This window comes from Trachymyrmex cornetzi, unplaced genomic scaffold (assembly GCF_001594075.2).
Source record: "Trachymyrmex cornetzi isolate Tcor2-1 unplaced genomic scaffold, Tcor1.1 scaffold16, whole genome shotgun sequence".
Classification (NCBI taxonomy): Eukaryota; Metazoa; Arthropoda; class Insecta; order Hymenoptera; family Formicidae; genus Trachymyrmex; species Trachymyrmex cornetzi.
In genome coordinates, this window is record NW_017296201.1 from 1,873,038 (window position 1) to 1,897,698 (window position 24,661).

At 34.6% G+C, this 24,661-nt stretch overlaps 2 protein-coding genes across 3 annotated transcripts in view; one reads left to right on the forward strand and one right to left on the reverse strand.

The window, feature by feature from the left end:
• LOC108758794 (thyroid transcription factor 1-associated protein 26 homolog) overlaps window positions 1–11,306 on the reverse strand; it is a 17,251-nt gene extending 5,945 nt beyond the window's left edge. Inside the window, exon 1 of the mRNA XM_018503918.1 lies at window positions 11,263–11,306. The gene's annotated coding sequence lies outside the window, so the exon portion shown is untranslated. The remainder of the gene's footprint in view (window positions 1–11,262) is intronic.
• On the forward strand, window positions 366–23,385 carry LOC108758793 (alpha-crystallin A chain). 2 transcript variants are annotated; one of them, XM_018503916.1, is made up of 4 exons: window positions 366–741; window positions 11,334–11,450; window positions 12,689–12,878; window positions 22,892–23,385. In XM_018503916.1, exons 1-4 carry the CDS (start codon window positions 554–556, stop codon window positions 23,084–23,086), a joined length of 690 nt encoding a protein of 229 aa, XP_018359418.1. In that variant the 5' UTR covers window positions 366–553; the 3' UTR covers window positions 23,087–23,385. The 2 variants fall into 2 exon arrangements, with proteins under 2 accessions (XP_018359418.1, XP_018359419.1); XM_018503917.1 differs by lacking the exon at window positions 11,334–11,450.
• Window positions 23,386–24,661: the final 1,276 nt, after the last annotated feature.

The window sequence follows — 24,661 nt, forward strand, 5'->3', positions numbered from 1 at the left end:
TCGTGAAAAAGTACGTTAAATTTGTATAAAAAGTAGCGGCGTCCGTAAACAGTAAATCGATCCGCGCAGGAAGTAGGCGGCGACGGACGCTTCGCTATTTCATGTCCGTCATCTTTTCGCTAACGACGCTCCTGCTATTTGGCGATTAACGTCTAATTAAATTAAGGGCCGTCAGCCGTCATCGTGCATGTCAATCTCGCGAGCGTCCGCCCGGCGCGGCCGCGTTGACCCGCGTTGTTTCACAACCGACCGAGCCGCGAGCGCCGAGCGGCCGCGTGCGCGTGGTGACGAAGTCAGCCGAGCGCGGCCGAGCGCAGCCGAACACCTACAAGCGGCCTCGCCGGCGTCGCCGGGTATTTAAACGGCCGCCGGCGAGCCGCGCTCATTCCTCAGACAGGAACGAGACACGGGACGTGACACGTGCCGAGTTAAAGAGTATTCAAGTACCGGTTATCCATATTCGCGATCGAATCGTATCTGACGCGGCGCGAGTCCTCGTCGAGTGATTACAGTGACAAGAGACACATAAGTGCTGCCTGAGCGAAAAAAAAACATGGCCGACAGTGGTATCAAGCGCAACATTCCCATCAAACTCGGTGACTTCAGCGTGATCGACACCGAGTTCTCCAACATACGCGAGCGCTTCGACGCTGAGATGAGGAAGATGGAGGACGAGATGTCGCGGTTCCGCAGCGAGCTCATGAATCGCGAGAGCAACAACTTCTTCAAGAGCACCACCAGGTATGTCGAGTGACTACTCCGATAGTCTATCTTTCTCTCTCTCTCTCGCGAGACACTTAACCTTTCAGGACGCACCGGTTATGTTCTCCCTCTCGCGCGTCTCTCTACGCATAAATTCGTGTACACGCCTCACTACGTTCCATAAAGAGCACACAGAAAAATACATATTGTATCCAAGTAACAATTACTCTTATTTCAAAAGTTCATATATTCCAATAAAGTTCATATTTATCATAAGTTTATCACAAATTTATTCTTCAAAATATATTCTGAATCCTATATATATATAGTGTTGTTGCTTATTATATAAAGTCGTTTCTTCGATCAATTTTATAATGTTCTTTAAAAGAAAATAAATTCTTATTTTGAACATACATAATAATGAGTTTTTTTAATATTTGTAATAAGTACATTTTAAGATTATCTATTATAAAGAAAATATTCTTTGGTGAAGATGATTAGAAAAGAAAAAAGTAGAGTAATCATTTTTTTTAGTAATACACTGAGAGAAAAATGTCAAAGCATTGCGAAACAAATGTTACTTACGATGTTTTCTTCGATATTTATTACAACACAGACCTCCATAGGATGTCTAAAGGATATCCGTATACCTTTGAACATCCTAAGGACCAGATCTCCAGGATCTCAGATAATGTGTGTTATTAGGATAGTTATGAAAAAATTTTATTGTAATAACGAAATATACATTTCTATGAAATATATATTTCGTTATTATTTCATTTCTGTCAAATATATCTTATTAATTATAAAAAAAATGCAATAGATAGTTTATTTACTAAGAATAAAATTTTATTTCGCCATATTTAAATAAATATTTATTTCTGTGAAATACATAAATTTCGCCAAATGAATTTTTAAGTATCTTTTCCTTAATGTAGAATATGATATTTTTCTGTGTGTATAATGCGCATGATGTATTTAATTTATCTTTGGCCTGTTTTTTTTTTAGCTGAACTTCTGGCACAATTCATCTTTCCTCTTTCTCTTTCCACGTTGTATTAGACAGAAAAACAGAAAAAATGAACTGCGCACAAAACACATACAAACAACAAACACAAACCCACCCACCCAAGAAGTTTAGCTAAAAAACTTTGTTTAACATTCAATGAACAACAAGGATATAAAATGACTGCGCTCAACAGAAAAAGCAGCTTTGTAACTGCTGTATAAGATTCTTTAAAATATAACTAGTTTATACATTTAAATTCAGTGCGGAATTAAAGACAAGATTAACTACACTAATCTTTGATGAAAAATGTTATACAATTAACGCCATTTCTAACGTCGTGAGTCCATTAAATTCTTATTTTTCAAAAATTAATAAAATAAAATTCATTAATCTAGAAAACATTTTTGCTATACCTTTTTGATATTTAGATTATCTCATTTACCTATTTTTAATCAGAATTAATAATAGAAATCACTTTTTTTTCCACATTTGCATTAGAAAAAAAAAGAAATATTAAACGTGCAGAAGTTCAGTTAAAAGAATAGTTCTAATGATACATCATGCGCTTTATGGAACGCAGCTTTAAGCCTGCAATACACAATGCTTGTTTTCCTGCTGGATCGCTTTTGGTAAATTGCTAGAAATTCTACGTTTCGTGGTGTAATTCCAGTAATTTACTAAAACGCAAGCGATCCCCAGTAGGAAAACAAGCACCGTACGCCGCAGGCTTTATATACATTGATTTCGAAAAGCTTTCCTTTCCAATCATGAACGATAATTCGAACGCTTACTTACATCAGTGACGATACGAACAATATGTTTACGAACCGGCATCTGCGTATTGTGTACGTCTCGAGGTCGTCTCTCGAGGGAATTACACATTAACGGAATTACTGTGCACGCTATACATTGTACATCGGCGAGAAAGATCGATAGAAATAAGCGTAGGTCGCGAATAATACGGTTGACATTGACGATATCGATCCTTTTGTACGGACAAATGAATCTAATTTGTCTGATTTGTCGTAGTTGTGACGCGCGAGAGGATTAAAGAGAACTTACAAGAATAGCCTTCGTATCCTCATTTTTCTTTTATTTTCGCTCGATCGTATCAATATGCGGTAGGTTTTATTTCTGATACCTACATCTCTCTTTTAAAAGAGATTTTATTTCGTTTAAAAGAGGGATTCTGTTTCATTTGATGGGACACGTCCGGCATTGAAATTACTCGTGATCGAAGGCAATTGTTAACGCAATTAAAGTCGTTGGAAATCCACGTATCAATTTGCGATATGTCAGGGAAAAAAATGCATTTTCTTTTTGTGTGATAACGATTCACCGATCGTTAGTGTTTTACGTTACGAGTTCCGTCTCGCGACTCGATAGTCGAGCGATTAGAGAGATTAGCAATCTACAGATCGATCGTATGCGTTATCGTGCAGATGCAATTTAATAAATATTTTAAGACGGTGATTCAAGATTGATTTCCGAATAAGAAGCGTCGTTATAACATATAGATACAATAAAATCGATCACGAAAGATTATAAAAAAAATTATATATATATATATATATATAATCAACCAAAAAAATAAGTGAAAGGATAAAAACTTGACATAGGAAAATAGATAATATCACTTGTAGCTCGCGTTTTAAGAGACTCGACATAAAATCGCTTATCTGCGTGATTAATTTATATCGTCGCATCGCTGTCTTGCCAAAACCATTTAATCATATCAATTTAAAATCTAATGTTAATTAATGTTAATCAATTTAGAATCGTTCATTTGCGTGATTAATTTACGTCGTCGTTTCGCTACAATTTTGAGTGCACCGTTCCAATCTTATATCTATTTAAAATCGCTCATTTGCGTGATTAATTTACGTCGTTGTTGTTTTACCGAAACTTAAAATATACCAATCTTATATCAATTTAAAATCGCTTATTTATGTATATGATTTTAATTTACGTCGTTGCTGCCTTGCTGACACTCGGAATGCACCATTTCGATATTACGTTAATTTCAGTAACATTAACACACATTCTATAATAAGCCATTAGTAATAAATCAGAAGTCAGAAGTTAGAAATTGACTAATTACAGTCAAATGTGAGAAGAGTAACTGACTGTTAACTCTTGAACACCACACTATTTTCGCCACCTGATTTCACCACACATGGGTTACGGTAACCCTGGAGTCTTCTTTGCTTTTATCCCGGGATCTAATGCATCAATGCAAAGAAAGTTTTTTCCCCCCATTGTTCCCACACTCCTGACCGTTCATAAACGCCGCGCGTTTTTTTCAAACGGACTGGGTTATTACCGTAACCCAGTGTGGTGTTCAAGAGTTAATTAGTTAATTTCTCTCTAGCTTTTGATTTCTGATTTATTACTAATGGCTTATTGTAGAATGTGTGTTAATGTCATCATATGTCATGTTAAATAAAAAATTTGCAGGACATAAGCTTTCGTAAAAATATATAGGTTTTTTTGTTATGAAACGTCATCTCAGAGCCGTCACAAAAAAATCGCAAAGATAAGGTTTCTTATTGGGGAGCGTGATTCGGTCGCCACAACGATTCGCAGATTGCATTTTTGCATCGACACAGTCGTTTCGTGCATTTTAGTTTCTATTTATAGAGATTCCGTCACTGCACTCGCAGACCAAGAGCTTCCTTTGGCGACTCGACCGCTCGAACGTGGAAAGCGAAGAGTGATCCGGGGAATGTGTGTGTCGGAAATTTGCGTACGCTCGTATAGTCATGTGAAACTTCGTCGTGGAAATCATTTAATTACCATAACAACGATGTTCGATGTTTAATTAATTAAGTAACTGTCATTTACACTGAGAGAAAAACGTACTGAATTTTAACAAATATTTGTTTGAATAGTGTTTGTTTCGTCACAGCGGAAACATTCACGTAAAGCTCGGAATATTTTAAATGTGGGAAAATTGTATACGTGTCGCTCGCGGAATTACAAACGATGTCTATTACGCAATTACATGACATGCGTCTCGTTGAACGCACAACGAACGCGTTCACTGCATTTTTGATGGCATGGGCACACCGATGCACGCACACGATCGCGTTTTCTGAATGGAGCATTGTCGAAACAGCTAGTTGAAAGAAGCGAGATGGGAACACGGAAAAAGAACGAACAATGTTAAATTCCGGGATTTTGCCCGATCGAAATAAACGCAGTCAACGTACTCGTGCTCGTTTGCTATCCGGAAATAGCGGTTTTACTGAGGTATCTAAAATTTAATCTAGATATAGATTTAATAATTTTACTGGACCATCTTATTGGATCAAACAGGTTCTAAAATGTCAAAACTCTGCGGTATTATCAATATTATCGTTATACTTGAGCATCCCCAAATAATTATTTTGACAGTTCAATGATTATTTTCAGATTTGTATCTATACTAGAAAAAGAGAAAGTCTGATTGTATTAATTGGAATTCTAATTGAAAAGGAACAAATCACACGGAAAGAATGATTTTGTTGAACTACAAATTTAGCTGTAGATATATATCTGAAAAGAATTTTATTAGACCATCCATCAAGTAATGCAAGGATGCTCAAATTGATTGCTAGAAAACTTTTTGCATCATTATCGTCATGCTTGAACCCCCCACGTAATTATTTTGATGGTTCAACATAATTATTTTCAGGTCTGTATCTAGCTAAATTTTTAGTTACTTCAGTAAAACCGGTTTTTCTATGCAAAATTTTCCGGTTGAACTATTACAATGCCTACCTATTATAATTCTAGTTGAGATAAAATCAGAATTCTAATTGATACGATTAGAATCTTCATTTTCACAACTAGAAAATTTCTCTCAGTGTAACTAAATTTTTAGATATTCCAACAAAAAAACATTCTTTCCATGTAGACAAATATTTAAAAAAATGTATTTATTGAAATTACATTGTAGTGAACGAGCTGCTTATGCATGATGCAACGGCCGCGTCGCAAGCGTGATGCATTAATGTTGTTTTCTTACATAGTGCTCGAAATAAAGTTGACACTTCATATAAATGTATATTTTTGCGGTACACCACGTTATTACGTCAATGCGACCTTGACATTGTATCGCGATGTACCATCGCGAATGGCCCCCACTGGAATCAAGCACTAAATCGTGACGCAGGAAAGGTGAGGAGCTTGCAGGGATCCTAGACGAGTGAATTTACGCAGTAATTTTTACGACATCGTCGAGGCAACCGCATCGTCACAGTCCACGTTGTAGAGCGAAGCGTGCTTGGTCGGTATTAACTCGCTCACCACCGGATTCAAGGATTCACGATGATCCCGAACGAGGATTTCTATCCACCCGCGCATAAAACGATCATCAAGCTTCGGTATGTTGTTCAGCGCGAATTCTCAAAGTCCGAACGCATTCGTCATCAGTTTACTTTGATCGGTTAGTTACTCGGCGAGTTACTCATGCAAAAGATCATTTTGCCGCGCAATTAATTAAATTCTTTTTATATACTATTTTTTCGATCCGTATTACCGATTAGAGATGTATTTATTTTTTATTTAACCATTTAAAGCGATTTTTTTTTAATTCGACGATTTTAGTAAATAACAATGCATTAAAACTTTGTTTTTGGATGATAAACTTCAACACAATCACACAGAGCCTGACATTACAGTCTTTACCTCTAGATTCAAATGTAGATCTTTTTTGTTTGCTATTTTTTTTACTTCTATACATACAATACATTTTTTTACCCTATTGGATGATTTGCATCTTTTTAAATATCAGAAGGAAAATATCTGGCTGTCAGATGTAAAGGATTAGATAATCGAGATCTGCTATGCGAGATTTACGCTTTGAATCATACCCGGAGCGAACATTTCTAATACTATTCTTGATAAAATTTTTCTCAATAATAACAATATAGATACAGAAAAAAATTTCGAATTCTCTATTAAATGAATATAACGCGATCTTAAAACATCGAAAGTTGCAAGTATGATAGAAATGGGTGCCATACATTAAAATGCAAACCCTAAAATCCTGATTAAAATAATATTTTATTCATTAAAAAGTATTAATGTAATTTTAGAGAGATGTTCGAGTTACTATATAGTACACCCATCCTGAATCGGTTAATTACATTTAATTCGTCGATTTAATTTATGTACAGCCATTTATCTCGATCAACATTCCTTCTCGTGATATGACTTAAGAATGTCTTATAAATCATAACCAGATCCATTTTGAGAAACATTCCGTGTCTCATTATTAACATAAAAAAATTGGCATAAAAAATTCTGCCTGAGCGTTTATAAATATCTATGCGTCGCGGTAAGCAGGTGCTCGGTGTCGATCATGCATTCTCGATGGATCATTCGTGGGAGGTAAATATGGTCCATTACAAAGTTCGAATAATCACGTGTTTCTGACGTAATTCTTATGTTCAGGGACGGTTACCGCAAATAGACAAGCGCGCATAACGCATCACGTTGAGTGGCGTCTTCGACGCGGACGTGTTATTAACGTATAGACTCATCTGTAACAGATAGACAGCAAGATATACAAATGTTATCGACTCTTCAGGCACCTGTTTGGATTCTAACTTTTTATTCTTCATTACTATATGAATTGGACTTGTTTAATAATCGTATACTTTGGAGCTAAGTATCATATTTAGAACAAAATTATTTTATAATTGTACATCGCAGTAATCTTTTGTTATTAAATAACGGAAGCACTAAAACATCTGGCTTTACATCGAGTCTATAAATGCAAGCAAATGTATCGAGTTATCTTGAAAAAGTAATTATCTTCCAACGTATACAAATTTCCTATTCTATAGTAGGAAATTACAATACGTTTATATTTCTTGACAGAAAATCAATAATTGTACCACGTGCAATATTTTGCTTCTTTAGAACAAACGCAAGATAAAAATTTTATGGATCCGATATCGTGCAGCAGATAGCTTTGATGCTTTCGAATAGACGGTTCGTCAAGATTCGAGTAGCAACAGGAAATTACCTCTTATAGAGGCAGGGCAATAGTTCGCTAATTGACTTTGGTGAACTATGCTAAACTTCATGCTTGAACTTTTGCTGATAACTGACGTACTGTCGGCTAGACATCGCGATCGAAGACTCGAGCAAGCAACGCAACATGATGCATGCGTGCTAAAAGGAGATTCACTTTCCGCTTACTCTCACACATTTTCTCACACACGCGGTCTTTTGTTTCATCGTACTGCCATGGTCTTTCCGTTACACAATGTGCCGGCGATGTGTAACTGACTGTGAGTTAAGCGATTCATTGACTTCCAGCCGACCATTGGCATCGCGTAATGGCTAAATATGATTCTGTCGAAAACGTGCTCGTCGTGCCAATTATCTTATTCGATAGAATTAGTTAACTAGATATGACTTGCGATGACGATAATAAACTCTTTGTCACTAAACGAACAAATCATTATAAATTATATTTAATTTTTCGGAGACATTTATTATTTTGCACAATAGTCATCTTTTCACATTTTTATATAATAAAAATAATATCAAAGTTATGTGTAAATATTTTAGTTAAACTTGTTCTATTAATTATAGACAAAAAAATTTACATTTTGTTTTATCACGTTCAAATGAGAGCGAAGAAAACATGATTTTCGTTTATAATTTCTGCAATTGAATTTAACATCTTGATATGAAATTGTGCTATGTATTGATACAAGACTTTCGAGACTGATACAAGTTACACCAATCATTTTCAACGATTTCAAGTAGTGAATACAGATTAGATAAACACCACTGACTTATTCTTGCGTCATATAAGAAATTTTCATTACCACTTCATGTTTACTTTTATTATAATTTTTTAATGAAACTTTTTTCTTTTAATGAAATACCTCGTTAAACACTCGTATATAGAAATCTAATGATACCAGTGAAATCATATCTTTAATTATTTCTTGAATTATAATTTTGTTGTATGTAATCAATTAAAGTATGTAAGATATATATTCATACAATGTGATAAAGACATATTCGTATAGCGTGAAATGCATGCAAAATAACGTAATGGATTAAAATTAGAATTTACTACTTCGTGATTCGCATCTCGCTTGGCCTTTTCACTCCGACGAGTCGGGTTTTGTAAGAGCTCGCGCGCTATGGTCGACCTCTCTCGATTTCATGAGACGAGACCCGACCTTTCTCTTGTCTGGCATAATTGTTCTCTACCGCGTTTCTTTCCTATTCTTTCCCACGTAGATTTCCTACGGCTTTACTTGAACCCTTTCGCACTTCCCGTTGGCGAACGTCTCGTGGTATTTAAATGTTACGAGATTAGTTCCAATCAGAATTTCACGGTGATGTATATCTCGGTTTTTTGTAAAAGTTATAAATCGTATGATGCATTTGCATTCTCAATAATAGATTTGTCGAAAAATCACGACAGTTGATAGAAATTTATTGACAGCCATCTCTTTGTTCAATACCTATACGCACGAAGGAAATAAAACGCGGAAAATAATCGTTATTACTGTGAAACACGTTAGATCGCGTGACGGGATATAGTGACATTTCGTTCTTGGAATCGTTTTACTCTGTCATACAATTTATTCGACCACCACAAAACTTTATAAACGTCGGACACGATCTCATTTCTTCCAAACATTAATTTTCATCGAAGGGATTTATGCATTTTATCTTTTATAAAATATGATTTTTGCTTCTAAAAGGGCACGATAATTCTCATTAGAAAAATCTAGACTTGTAAAACTTTATAAAATTCACAACAATAACAGAGGAATTTTTCACAGCATTTACAAAAGTTTTGTTCAAATCTTGCTAATTTTGCCAAAATCATCTGTGTATAACAAGTCATCTTTTTAGATTTGTATAAATAATTACGAAAGAATAATCTATGACTACCTATTTACGATAATGTTAGTTATAAATTCTCTATAAACTTATGGTGCAGACATTCTAATACCCATTTCGAAACTCGTGTAAATTTCGAAGAGCGATAAATGAGGCTGGAAAATAGCGATGTGGTAGAATTAGTTAAATCAAAGTTAATTCTGTGAGGAAGAACTGAAGGTAACACGAATAAACGTGACTCGAGAAATCACGATTACCCTCGCTGCAAGTATGGCTGCGACGACGTAATCGCGTACTATTTATAGTATCCTACGTGGTAGTAGGTCGACGATCTCTCCGAAGACAAGGCAAGACACTTCCGGTTATCGTGATATTTAGTTCGGTGGTATTTCGCGGGAAGTTAGAAGAGGAGTTAAGTGTTCTTATCTGCATGTAAGCACATTTACGATCGATCAGAGTCCTTTCGGGAGACCGTTAATAAATTTAACGTCGATTATCAGCGGTAATTAGCGTCGATCTCTGTGGTAAAAGATCACCGGGACAAAGGCAGGTACCCGTTCGAGAAATTTCGTTTTATCGCAAAGTGTTTCTTTTCTTTTAAACAAATTTAGAATCAATAAGATTTATCACGTATACGTATTGTATTTGCCGAGTGCGCTTATTAATTTTTTAAGTTGTACAAATAATTTGTATATAGCCTTTACGATTAATTTGCTGCGTGTTTGACGTGTGTCGATTGTCTTACTGCTTTTTGTCCTTTTTTTAAAGCGATTTGGCAGCGTATTTTAGATTTATGATAGGCATTAGTTGCATAGTCTCTAATACATGATGAGATTTTTATTCAGTAAAAATTTGGCGCTAAGTTCTATGGTTTGTTTTCATTTATTTTTATTTTTCTACGAAGTTTCATGAATATGAAAGTGTAAGAGATAATGACTTGTAAAACTACTTTTCGCAATTCATTAAGGAGTCGTATTGTAATATTTTTAATTAGCAAAAATAAGACATAGTGCAAAAAAGAAAAAAATAAAGGAAATAACAGATTTAAAAAGTACCAGAATTTCAATTAAATCTTGCTGGGAAGGTCGTTCGCTCATTGTTTCTTGGCAAACTTATTGCTCTTAATATCACAAACATACTTGATCAATCTATTAATATAACGTATGATTTTATATACAGTTCAAAGTCATATTTCTTTGCCAAAAATTAACAATCGAAAATTCGGGGTAGTAATATCGGCACGTTGTAATTTCAACGAGAATGGTTTTCATCAATGGCGAGTAAACTTTGAACAGTTATACGTCAGTTGAACAGTTGTTATTACGACATTAAAGATAGATATAGTCATGAATTTATATGATAAAAGTTTTAATAGATTCCCAAATAGATTCGATTATTTATTCACCGTGGAAAATACTGGTGCTTGTTGATGAAGATAACAAAGATAGCAAAGCAAGAGTGATTTGTCGTTAGTGAAACCAGGAAGCTCGGAAGAGATCTTAGACCATCTGACGAATAACTGTTAATCGCTGGTGAAACCCAATCTGAGGAAACTGCAGGACAGAGATTAATCAAACTATACCGCCAAGAAACAGAGAAGCGAAGACAAGTAACCGCGTGAGTTAACGTTAAATTCGGACGACTCTATAACCATCAAAGTTAACCGTATATAATAATAACAATACCTCTTCCTGCGCTCGACTACCATCTCGCCTACCGAATGGCTCTCTGCATTGGCACGTGACTAACTATGAAGTCGACACCACACGAGCACCAGCGAGCACCACACGTCGACGACCTCGAAGACGGATGGTTGGGACAAGGTCGATCCTGCTGCACCGTCGAAGCGATCCGCGTTCGACACTTTCAAAAGGTGACGCTCTATCGTAGAGAAAAGAAAAAAAAAAAAAAGAAAACGCACAGAGAAAACGAGTCGATTGATGTAGGGGCGATCAGTCTATGGGATCGGAAGATGTTACGCGTCACCAGGGCGCACATCCCCGATTAGATTTATAAAGCTTGCTGGAAGACCAAGTAGATCGACGCTTCGTTTTGAAAGAGTAGTTGTGAATTAGACCGCACACTTTACGTTACTTCCTAGCCGAAACATTTATCCCGCACTTTTTTTCGTTTATTTTTCGTTTATGTCTGTAACTCTTTGTAGGATGAACTTGAAGAATAAAATGGATTAATGATTTTGTGCTTAAATAATATCGTTAAATAAGAAGTTTTCGATTGTTACGTGATCTGATTTTAGCAAAAAAAATTCCAAATTGAGGATTTAATTATTGCGTCGGTCATTTTCTTGAATGTTACCGAATCGTTATTTTAATGAAATTTAAATTTATTATATCTATATTAACGTATATAAAATTTACATATGTTAATATTATTTATGTTATAAATGTATTGGGAGATAATAACGGAAACTTGAATCGTAAAAAATGATGACATTAGCGCAGCGTTACAACAATTCCTTTCTACAAAGAGTTAACGCAGTTGTAATCGCGTCAAAGCGAGTGCAACGAACAATAAATGTCTGCACGTTTTGTGATTATGTATACTCGGGATGATGATATCGTTGCCCTCTTGACACGATTCATATCTTATGGATTTTTAACCTTGTTTTCCTGTTCTGCATAGATCATAGTGCTGCGTATAAGAGTAACACCAGTTTATGCAATCAGTTAACGCTAGAAAGAGCAAAGCGTGCGCATTAATTACCAATTAGCATTTTAAATAAATAACTTGACTTTCTTATTATACAAAATTATGCAATTTTTTAAATCTATTTTTGTGCGTGATGATAATGAAAATGGTTATGCAAAATATGCTAGTCTTTTTAGCGTTAACTGATATTAACACATAATTTTATATGTCAGTCTTTGCGTGTATTTATTTGATTTGTTTGTCCATCGTCACACACCGTAAGTAAGGCTTCATACTATCGCACCAACTGTAGTATAGTCAAACACAGGTTTTACGTTAACGGCTATAGATCCGACATCACTCATCACCGCATCAATGTGTTCGACATCTCACTGCTCATTTAGACTTGACGTACGAGCAACGATCATCGATGATAATTGAGACTTTTGTTTTAAATTACAGCACCACCACGCAACAGTCCACTCAGAACAGCAGTTCTCTAAGTCCTCAGCACGATCATGCCTGGCTGGACGGACTGAATAGTCCTCTCATCCAAGACGAGGGTGACAATAAGATGCTGAAGCTGCGTTTCGACGTTTCGCAATACACGCCCGAAGAAATTGTCGTCAAAACTGTAGACAACAAGCTATTGGTGAGTGAAACTATCACAGTTATTAAAGTTCAAGTCTAGCCATGAAACTAAAAAAATTTAACAAAGAGCCAATCGGCATTTCTTTATCGAACGTTGACTGCGAATGTAATAGAAAAGGATTCATTGTTGAAAATATTTTATTCAAATTTTTTTAATAATATTATTCTTGCAATATATGTATATATTCATAGTTTGTTCTTAATTTTTAGTAATTCTTAGAACTTCGAATTTCTTAGAATTTAAAATTAAATTACATTTGTAGGCATTAATATCTTAAGATGATTAGTTTATGACATCTTAAGAGACTGTATTTATATATATGTAAGATGGTTTTAAATATAAGAATCGACTATGAATACCGGCCTTCAGATTTAATAGCCAGTCTCTATCCTTAGATATATATAAATTAATTTACTCGGACAATAGATATTCGAAGCCTAAATCTTTCAATTTATTGCTACGCAATTTCTCTCGTATCATCTAATAACCCGAAATTATTATATGGTTGATTCATCACTCACGATATGTATTGGGGCGCTCTCTTGCACAACTTGGCAAGATGTAAATCTGGCTCAAGTTTTTGCGCAATTGGCGAGGATTGACGCGACACAAAGTTGTCCGTCATGTGCAATGTGTTGCCATCATAAAACGAAGTTAATTACTCGCAAATTGCGCACCACAATAGTTTTTTGTAGATCTATTCATTTACACAGTTCGTTTACAGTTTATATTCGCAGAGAAATAATTAACATCGGAATACCGATTTTCATACTTTACCTTCTCTCGTGCTAAATTCAATATAATAATATACTTAAAAGTTATTATTTCTCAAGTCAAGTGTTAAATAAATAAATAAAGTGTAAATTTGATGTAAAAAACGGTGTAAAAAATAGTGATTCTCTTTTAACAAATTTATATTTCTCGTATAAATATTATTGTAAATATTGTGAATATTATCCAGTCAAAGAGAAGAAACATGATGGAACATGTGGAATACTTGCGCATCTTTTATGAACTGTGTAGAATGTTGTAATTGACTGCGTTACGTCACTTCCTGCCAGGAAAGCAGTCTCATCGAGTAACGCGGTCGTACGAAGTAAAATTTTATTTCGTTTTGTTTCGAGATTTTGACGATTGCTTGGCGAAACGCAACTTTATTTTAACGTGGAGCAGCTCGGCGCTTAATATAAATTTAACAAATTTATGCGCCTCCTCTTTCTCGTTGCCTTTTCTCGTCAGAATATTAGAATTTCAGCGGCAGGAAGTGAAATATTGGGAGCGAGAATTCCTCAAGATTTCTAAGCGCGTCTTCGAAAGATCCTTCTCTAACGTTCTCTCGCGCCGACCTGGACGGAAATAACCGTCGCCGAAAATAAATTCACGCCAGTCGTCATACCGGCGGACCGGAATAATGTTTGGCCATTGTGAAGAAACAAGCTGAACGCGAGATGCGGGACGAGTGCGATTACGCGCTTATGAATTACACAAGAGATATGTCGCGTACACATATTTCGCGATATGAACAACAATTACGGGAGGGGGGGAAGTTAAATTTAATAAATTTAATCTCTTGGAAAAAGTAAATTTGCACATGACGAGCAATTACTTCCGTTCCCGACAAAGTATAAACAATTGAAGACTTCATTTCTTGTTAATGTACGATATCCGTCTTTTCTCTTTGAAATATGAGACTAATTTTAATATAATCATAGAATTATCTATTTGTTTCAATAGGAGAGATAATAGGAGCGGAAATCAGGGATTGTTTCTCTCTCTTTCTCTCTCTCGAGCACGGGTACCGCAAAAGTTCTTCTACCGTTATGCACGAGATCGAAGATGAGGTCGTTGTACCATCGTACTCTCATTCTTCGCGATGAAAGAAAGATCGTAATGGTGCAAGATTTGTCGAGGAACAAGGCACGGTATTATTCTGATGATTTATTAGATAAATAATCGGCCAATCGAGCGCACTCCTTCATTTTCATTTTATATAATCATGATTGACCCCATAAAGTAGGCATACCTTGTACTGGGTATTTACCCAAAATCGCACTGTTCCATTCGATTAGAGTTTATTTAGACTAAAAATCAATTTCTCTTTAAAGAGATGATTTTATTATTGTTTTCTTTAGCATTGGTTTCAAGTAGTTCGTAACAGCTCAGTGGAAGTGTGCGGCTGTCAAAACAACGTGTCTCCTGGATTGTACGTTAGTCCCTCTTTCAACTTGAAGGCGATACGTTCTCAGTCTCCATTCGTTTCTATTCACATTCATCGTCTGGCCATCCTATCTTTCTCGAACGAGGTCGTCGGGATATCAATGCTCGAATATACTTCTTTATCTACCTCGGCATCTGTTATAGTCTCCGAAAAGTTACATCGTCACGTGGCAACCCAATTCTTCGTTCGATCGATCTCTCTTTTTCTCAAGTAAACGAATTTCGTTCACAAAGGACATCGATCATTTATCTTTGCGTCCTTCTCGCTGAAATAATTTCAAGGGAACGAGAGCAGTCTTCCATAAACGGATTCGCCGGGAACCTGATGACAACGGAGAACTCGAAGCTGCCTGTCGTATAACGTGGTCAGGGTCTGGCGAATTCAGGTCGGCCACGCACCGCGAGCGAGCGGACCTTAAAGGGCTTGACCAAGGACGATGTTCCGAAGGACGAGTAGTCCAGGCTGGGAATGGGTCGTGTACGGGAGTAGGGTAGATCATCTCACAAATTTACGACCGGCTGACGTCATCGCAGAAGCAGCGAGAAAGCGTGTATCCTCGTCTCCTTTTTCGTTCTCATCGTAACATATAATCTGGTATAAATTCGTGCTGGGTATTTCGATAGAGATTTAACTAATGGATGATTGAAAAATTCTAATAAAAAATAATGTGTGTATTAATTAAAACTTGATTAAAATTTAGATATTACATTCACATGATTGATTACAACTCGTTAAATTCTATTTGACGGAGGGAGAGATTCCAAGTTTGCATAGTCGAAGCATCTGACTAATTATACATACATATCATTAATTGATGGGATTGTTCGATGTAGGAATATAATCTTTTCATAATAAAAGAGCGTTTCATTAAATGTTTTGAGTTGATAATATCCGGGCACTTTAATCAACTTTCGAAAGATTCAGGGTCTGTTTTTATTCGCGTAAAAGAGAAGTGGAAGTAGGAACGTGAAAATTCACGGTTATATTTAGTTTGTGAGTCAGAGCTGCCAGCGGCTTACGTTATTTTCGACAATCGCGAGACCGAATTTCAAACAGCAACTATCACTATGGATATCGAGAATTTAGCCTCTCTCTCTATCTTTTAAAATAACAAATTAATTACAATTGTACTGAAAATTATTATATTTAAAAATATTAGAGTATAAAATTTGTGACGATGTATAATACAGAATATACTAGAAATCAGTTTTCAGAAGTCAGTAATGTTTTATCAATTAACATTTTTATTAGACACCGTTATACCTAAATTAGTGAAAGAAAAAAATAATAAGACTGTTTTATGTACGTCAAAAATGATGGAATAAAAATTGAAATATACTAATAAAATAATAATGTAATATGTCTATTTCTGATACATTTTTTGAGACCTGACTTTTGATGCAACTTGTGTATGATATTAATATAAAAAAACTTAAGTGTTTAAACTTTCAGAATATTCGAAAGTTGATAATATAATTTAAATCACTATCATCGTACGTTACCCAAATCACGTATAATTCAATTAGTTGGGGGTGCTAAAGTTTGGCAAATCGGTCACTTCAATGACTACTGGTTGCAGCTGGTAGGGTTGCGTAAGGCTTGTTTCTCGTAAGACGATATCCGTCGCGAAAACTTAGATCCTGCGAAGAATTGGGTTACATATAGCTCGTCTCTCTCCTTTTTGTCTTTCCGTTTCATTTTCTCCCTCACTTTCGTTTTCTCTCGATCTCGCGGGGTCTAGGGTTACCCGTACGCGCTTTTCTCGCGAGTTTTATATTTTTACAGTCGGCACGATCGATATCCCAAGCGAAACGTCGCAACATGAGAATCGCGTTAGCGGATCACCACCATCACGAGAGAATCCATTTCGCGGCTTGGAGGAACAACTCTCGGTACTCGAGACACTGATATTTTTATATTACCGTATTTGTCCGAGAGACAGAAATGATTAAAAGTCGCTCTTTCCTCGAGTAAATCATAGAAAATTCCAAGGATTCAATTATAGAAACATTTCGTTATGCAGGGAATTAAGAGAATTAATGAGAGTTATATTAACAATTTTAATACTAAATTGGACCAATGAGAATAAATCTATATTATAATTAAAAGAGAAATTCTATTTTCGGTCAAAGCGGATCTTAGTGCTTAAATATTTCGATGTGAATTTATATACACATTTTATTCTGCAATTTTATTCTACGCGCTGAAATTTTTTCAGTCTTTAGAAAAACAGAGAATTATTAAACAATTAATGAAAGTTGACGAGTCATCGCCTTTTCTTCTATATAGGAAATTTTGCAAGAAACTAGTGTGTCATCGTAAAGGTCAGCAAAGTAATTACATCGTCGCCTTCGATATCTTAGCCACTTTACGTCCATTTATTGTATTGACCGGTCTGCACGAAGCGATGCCAAGGAATTCGTACCTGAAAATTATTCAAGGCAGCGCGACACGCGCCCTGAAATCAAATACGAATCCGCTAGAGTCTTACGAGTCGACGATGAACAAAGAGAAGGAGAGGAAGGAGGTGTATAATACAGACGCAAGTTGCATCGAGGTCAATCCAATTTTTCACGTGGCAAGGTTAAGGTTTATTATTTCATTCATTGGCATGTATCACGGACGGTGACAGATAGATTTGGTTGGCAGATTCGCTTGGTCTTCTTGACAACGCGATGGAAGACGTTCCAGAAGCGAGATGAAGCGAACTGATCATTAGCGACTTTTACGTAATGCAATTAGCACATCAAGCCTCGCCTATCGTTCGCGACTCTACCTGTGATGGTGTTTGCCGCTCTAATGGGCGCGGCCATATATCCTGCACCTGCATTTTTCTCACGTGCGACAAAGCCATCGAAGACACGCTTCAAGAAATATCGCGATTAGCGACGAAGGGCGAGCATGGCTCACGAATCAAGTGTTGCGATGTTTACTGTTAATAGCAACCGGCGAAATGATTGCATATTTATAATGTTGTTTGTTTGAGTAGGTATTCAAAATATTCAGATAATCGTACCGACACAACAAATTCTCACTTGTGAACGAAGAATTTGTTATGAAGGAGATTTTATCAATTAGACATAACATCTGATGGATGGATCAATACGACTCATTGGGAAGTGTTTGTAGATAGTTTTAAATGCGACTAATTTGCCGATTTTTTATACGGCTCTCCATTAACTATACGTTTTCTATATAACTATGTATATTTTCCGTTCATAACTTATTACATATTAAATTAATTAAAGAAGTCTCTGTAAGAATGAAACGTCTAAGTTTATTATTCGTGTGTATTTGCAAATTTGAATCTAATATATTAATTTAATTAAGTTTTTTGTTTGTTTAGTTGGCTGTAATTACTTATTTTATTATTGATTAGTGAGAACAAGCTTGTAAATTTTCTCTTGTTTATAATTTAATTATGTTTGGGATTTAATTGAGATACTTAATATTAAAAATTAGAGAGCTTTTCTGAGGCGTCAAAAGTACAGCTTTAACAAACACTTATTTTATTTAATTGAACTTTCTTGAGATATTTAATATTAAAGATTAATATTAAAGATTAAGAAAATTTATTGTGGTTTTAAAAATATGGTTTTAACAAAAATTTAATTAATCAAGCTTTATCTCGAGATATATCTAATATTAAAAATTAGGGAGATATTCCGAGGCATCGTCAAAATACGTCTAACAAAGATTTAATTAATTTAATTAAGCTGTATTTTTCGAGATACTTAATATTAAAGATTAGAGAAATTTTCTGAAGCGCAAAGATTTTCTGAAATGTCGAAATATAGCTCTATAAGGATGCTTCATATGTACACACTATACAAAGATACTGCCTTTACTGTTTGATTATGTGAGTCAACACTGTATACTCGCCACCGATTCTCTTCAAGGCAAGTCGCTCTCGCTTCGTTGTCATACAAACTCCAGCAATTTCTAAATACGTCGCTGATCGAACTTGCTATTAACATGATGTAACAACTCCGTCATAATAACACCGTTTATACAAAACTCAACGGCGGCGCTATCTGCGAATTGTGCAATATTTGTCTTCGCACGAGTAGCAGCACGCCACTAAAGTTTTGCATATACTTTAAATCCAGTTGTAACTAGAATTTTAATCTTAAATCCATCGAAATGTTACAAAGATATTGTATGCCTAATGGTGATAATTTAAAAAGATAATGCTCTCGATAAACGAAAGCGCATAAAGCCGCAATTACACTAGCGATTACGCGATATTGTGATTGATGGATTATTTTTTAATCAATCGACTATTTTGCTCTGATTGATTGAAAAGATCGACAATCGCTAATCATAATCGCACAGAGAGAGTTTGTTAAAACAAAAAATGATTTGTTATGTGATGATTTGGAAATAAAATGGATCGATCAGTTAGATACTATTGCGCATCATTTCTTATTATCCGTCAATGTAACAAACAATACACAGTTTACGATGCAAATCACATCTGTTTTAGTGTATTTGTTGTAGGTATAAAATATATTGCTAGTATAACTTATAATGTCAGTAACAGCAAATATTATACAGAGTCTCCATAATAGGAAAATTGTCTTGGACAACAAATCAAAAGTAGCATCCCATATTGGGTTTTCACAATCGGCCCCCAGTACTGGGCCAGTACTGATTATCTATGATTACTATATAGTTCAGATACTGGCGCAGTACTGGCTAAGCAGATGGTACTGGCCTAGTCATTTTAACCAGTCATTTGCCAAGTACTGGATGACAGAATCTTGGCCGTCAGTTGACAGTCGTTGGTTTTGTTATAATTACTAGCGACTCTATCATATTCGTTTTCGGCACCACCTTTGTTGTCACTATATCTACAAATAAAATTTATTGTTGGTACTTGTTAAATTGTACTGGTGACTTGTTAAATTAACAAAATTGTTTCTCTCCATTCGCAGTCGTTAATGTGGTTACGGCTTAACGAGTGGTGCGATATACGTTGGAGTCTGATTAATAAGTCGACTTCTATATCTCATACATATTTCATTAGGACGTTTTTTCGTCAGTAGAATCTAGGTGAACTGCTTCGTGGCGAAGAGAACGAATCGTAACAAGCGTAATGCTTCACGCGAGCAAGTTATGTTTGAAGAATTCGGGACACGGGGCCTATAAAAAAATATTAGCGCACATACGAGTGGCGATTCCGCTTCGTGATAAAATGTAAATTATCATCGATCGCTGAGTCAACGAAAGCGCTCGATAGAACTACATTGCGAAGAACGCAAACGTTAAAAATGAATATCGTAGAGAGCTAGATATTCCGAGTATTTTTGTATTAAATATTTTCCTTTAAAAACTTGTTAAATTAAATACAGAATAGCTTGCAGGAGAAACAGAGTCAAACAAGGATGACTTGTAAGGATAAGCTTGAAAATATCGATTCGCGTCGACGTGATGTAGAAGGTGGAAGCGATGGCGGTACAATCCGCCATCTTCCCCGTCTCGTCCTTCGTTCCCACTGTGTTTCGACCCCTTTATGACTTCCACGGTTCTCGTAAGACGCAGGCGTCCCAAAATTGTGTCGTGTCTCTCATAACCCACTTTCGTCATTGAGAATGATGTTCTTTCAAGGCAAAAGTCCAGTCTCAGTTTCCGCTCTGACTCAATGAGCCTACTTCCGGGACTAGTTATTTATATATATTATTTGTAATATTTGTTTAAACTTCTGTACTGAAAAAATTTACTAAATTTTAATATATACTTGTTTCAATAGTACTAACAATAAGTAAACATTTATTTACAGTAAATAAATGTTTACTCAATAAAAAAATAATGGTTAAATGAAATTAATAGTTTTTGCATCAAATAAATATATATTTACATTTAAATATTTACTTAGAAATATTCAAACAAATATTTATTAAAATTTTGTTGTTTAAAAATGTGAATTAAAAAATATATCTATTTAAAGAATAAAACTCTACTGTAAATATTTATTTTTATAATTAATATTTTGTTATACAATAAAAAAATTAAAATATATAATTTTGGTATTATATAAAATCGTATTAAAGAATATTACGATGGAAATATTTCGAAAAGTTTGAGAAAATTATTTTTATGAAATACTGTAGATTTTTAATGCAAGTCGCTGTATACATATGTAATATTCTTTCATATAATTAAGTTGATATTTCGATGTATCTGTAATCTAACACGTATATATATAGTCGCAGATGGAAAAATGAGATCGATGTCTGACACGTTATACCTACGCGTCTACTAAGGAGACGAAACCTACGCATAGTCGAACGGCATGACTCATGGGTCGAACGCATGAGTAATACGGTCACTATTACGAGGTACTCTCGTTGTCCCATTTTTAGATTACTCAGGGAAATTGCTCGTTAGGGAGTCACGAAGGACACCTATCGAGCATATTTCTTCTTGTATTGTCGCTCGTGAAAATTCTGCCACGATAGAACGATAATTCTTTTTGCTGCTCGCAAGCTTTGAATTCCTCAAAAAAGAAACGTGTGTATGACCGAGGAAAGAGCAAAGTCGGGATCGTTAGTCCAATGCATTTGTAATGATAAATCAATCGCGACGTGCTTTAGGCGCACGCGAGGTGAATCTAAACGAGCTTGTAAATTCACGTCAGTAAGCACGTGTAATCATACATCCTGAGAGGATCGTAGACAAAATATTAATACCCATTAAATATTATTATGGGTACAAATAATGGGTATTATGAGTATTTATTTTTATGGGTATTAATATTATATATATAATACCTATTAATATTTAATATTAATAGTTAACATTAATAATAATTGATGCTAATAATAAACTCACTGGATTATAGAATTACGGCGTAACTTGGCTACTAGCTATAATATATTTTAGTTTCAAGGCGATAGGAGCTACTGCATTAAAAGGGCTGATTGTAACATCAACTTCTATTAAGAATTTTTCATCTTTATACATATATATATGTATATATATTTAATATTCTATATCTTTTTATATACAGGGTGTCCCGAAAGTTTTTGCCAATCGCTTATGTGTAGATAGAACGGACTAAACTGTGTCGAAATGTTCTCTACCATTTTGCAATTTTCGCAATAGTTAACAAGATATTAATTACTAAAAATTGCAAAATATTAGTCTTGAATAATTTTCTACTCAAATATTATCAACTTTACAGAAAAACTGTAACAGACAAAAATCATTTATTTTCTTCTCATAGAACTTTAAGAATTTTTTCAGAATTTTTTATCAACTTTTTAGTACTGCATTTTCATATTTTTACCAACATAAGAAAATGTGGTATTAAAAAAATTCTGAAAAAATTCTCAGAACCTTATGAGAAGAAAATTAATAATTTTTGTCTCTTGCAGCTTTCCTATAAAGTTGATAGCATTTGAATAAAAAATTATTCAAGACCAATATTTGGCAATTTTTAGTAATTAATTATCTTGTTAACTATTGCGAAAATAACAAAGTGATAGAAGACTTTTCGACTCACAATCAATTTAGTCCGCTCTATCTACGCAAAAGCGATTGGCAAAAACTTTCGGACACTCTGTATATGTGTATATAATACAAAATTAAAAAATTATTAAATCTATCTTATTATTAATCCAATCTGTAATTTTTCAAATTGATAGTATAATCGGATCTAAAATAATGCCTTGAGATCACGTGCGAGGCTTACATTTAATTGTCAATGAATCGAAATATGCGAATAGTGATAATTATACAGTTCAGATGTAATTATTAAATCATTTAACGCAATGCAATTTCGTTTGTCCAGGTCCATGCCAAGCACGAGGAGAAGACGGAGAGCAAATCGGTATACAGGGAATACAATCGGGAATTCCTGTTGCCGAAGGGAACCAATCCCGAGAGCATCAAGTCTTCCCTGAGTAAGGACGGTGTCCTTACTGTGGAGGCGCCATTACCGGCGATTGGATCGGGCGAGAAATTAATCCCGATCGCACACCAGTAAACCCCAATGACGAATTGCGGAAAGTCGATTTCTAAGTCGATTTTCTGCCTCGAATTCCTCCCATTATTTCCAACCACCATCCAACTTACCCAAATTGGATCTTTCCTTCGTAAGTCCTTATATCCTTCTTCTATTACCTTTATTATAGTAACTTAAAGAAGTTGATCTATTCGCGCGAGAGAAAGTTTGACCAATTTTAGTTAAACTACACTGAGAGAAAAGTGTTGGATATTTGTGAATATATAATTGCATGCTAAAATAATTACGGCCAGGAGCTCCATTTTTGTGATTATTATTACTATAGTTGTTAGTAATAATAACCATATATGTATAGTTTTCTCAAACATGAAAAAATTGTAATATAAATTATGATAATTTCCAATATTAATGTAGTAAAATATCAATAAATAGTAAATATAATAATTTTTATTCAGTAAATGCAATCGCAATTATAGTAAATATAACTATTTTTTTAAATTCACTTACTATTCATATCAATAATAATAAATATGTTAAGAAAAATCTAAAGATTTTCAAGCAGAGTGTTTGACCATTATTAACAGCTCAATTGACTATATTTGCATGGTTAAAACTATAAATACATAGTTGTCTTAAAAAAGACTATAAAGTACAGTTAAATTATAGTAATTGTAATTATTTTTTTCTCTCAGTGTAATAACAGAAAAATCGATCACGCTAAAAGTGCCTGGTGCGTGTCGACTTTAATGAAAGATACAAAAAGAAATCAAACGTAGAGCAATGAAGTGCTATAAATGTAAAAAAAAGTTAGCTAAAATGTGTTTGATAAAAAATGTTTTTCCTTTTTCATACGAGCAGCTTTATTTCTTTGATACAAAGATATTTCCGATTCCCTCGTAGAAATAGCATAATTTTTTCAGAAATGTGCATTGCCTTTTGAAATGATGTATTTTAGTTAGATACTTTTTTTGAAAAACTGTGAGCTGTATTGCTTACTTGTGCACTTGCGAACCAACGAATCAAAACTCATAAATCAATGAAGAAATAGCCGTTTGTAACGGTTAACTTATATATGTGTTAGTTTAGGTGTACGTTTAAAAGACTATAACACTGCTTAGAATATGTGACCATTATTGATATTATTTATGAATATTTTAATATTTTTCGAAATATTGCGCAACAACACACTCAACAAATGCACATACATACACAATACACACACACACACACACATACAAAACACACACACATACACGCATAATATTTAAAGGTAATGCGAATTTAAATAAAAACTATGATAAATATAACAATATAACGAATTTATATTTTCCTAACGATGAAAAATATACAAAAAATTATGCTTTTCCCCACAAATACAAGGTGAGTAATAGTCTGTTCATAGATAAACACAAGTTTGAATTCCAAGCAATGTAGTATACATAAAGTATGTTTTAGTGTTGACAACAAGGTACACATATTATCACAGACTTTTAGTTTATTTGTCTTTATTAACAAAATATGTTTTTATACACAGATAACTCTTTTACGTAAAATTATTATAAAATTATTACACAAGATTTTTCTGTGCTAGTATTG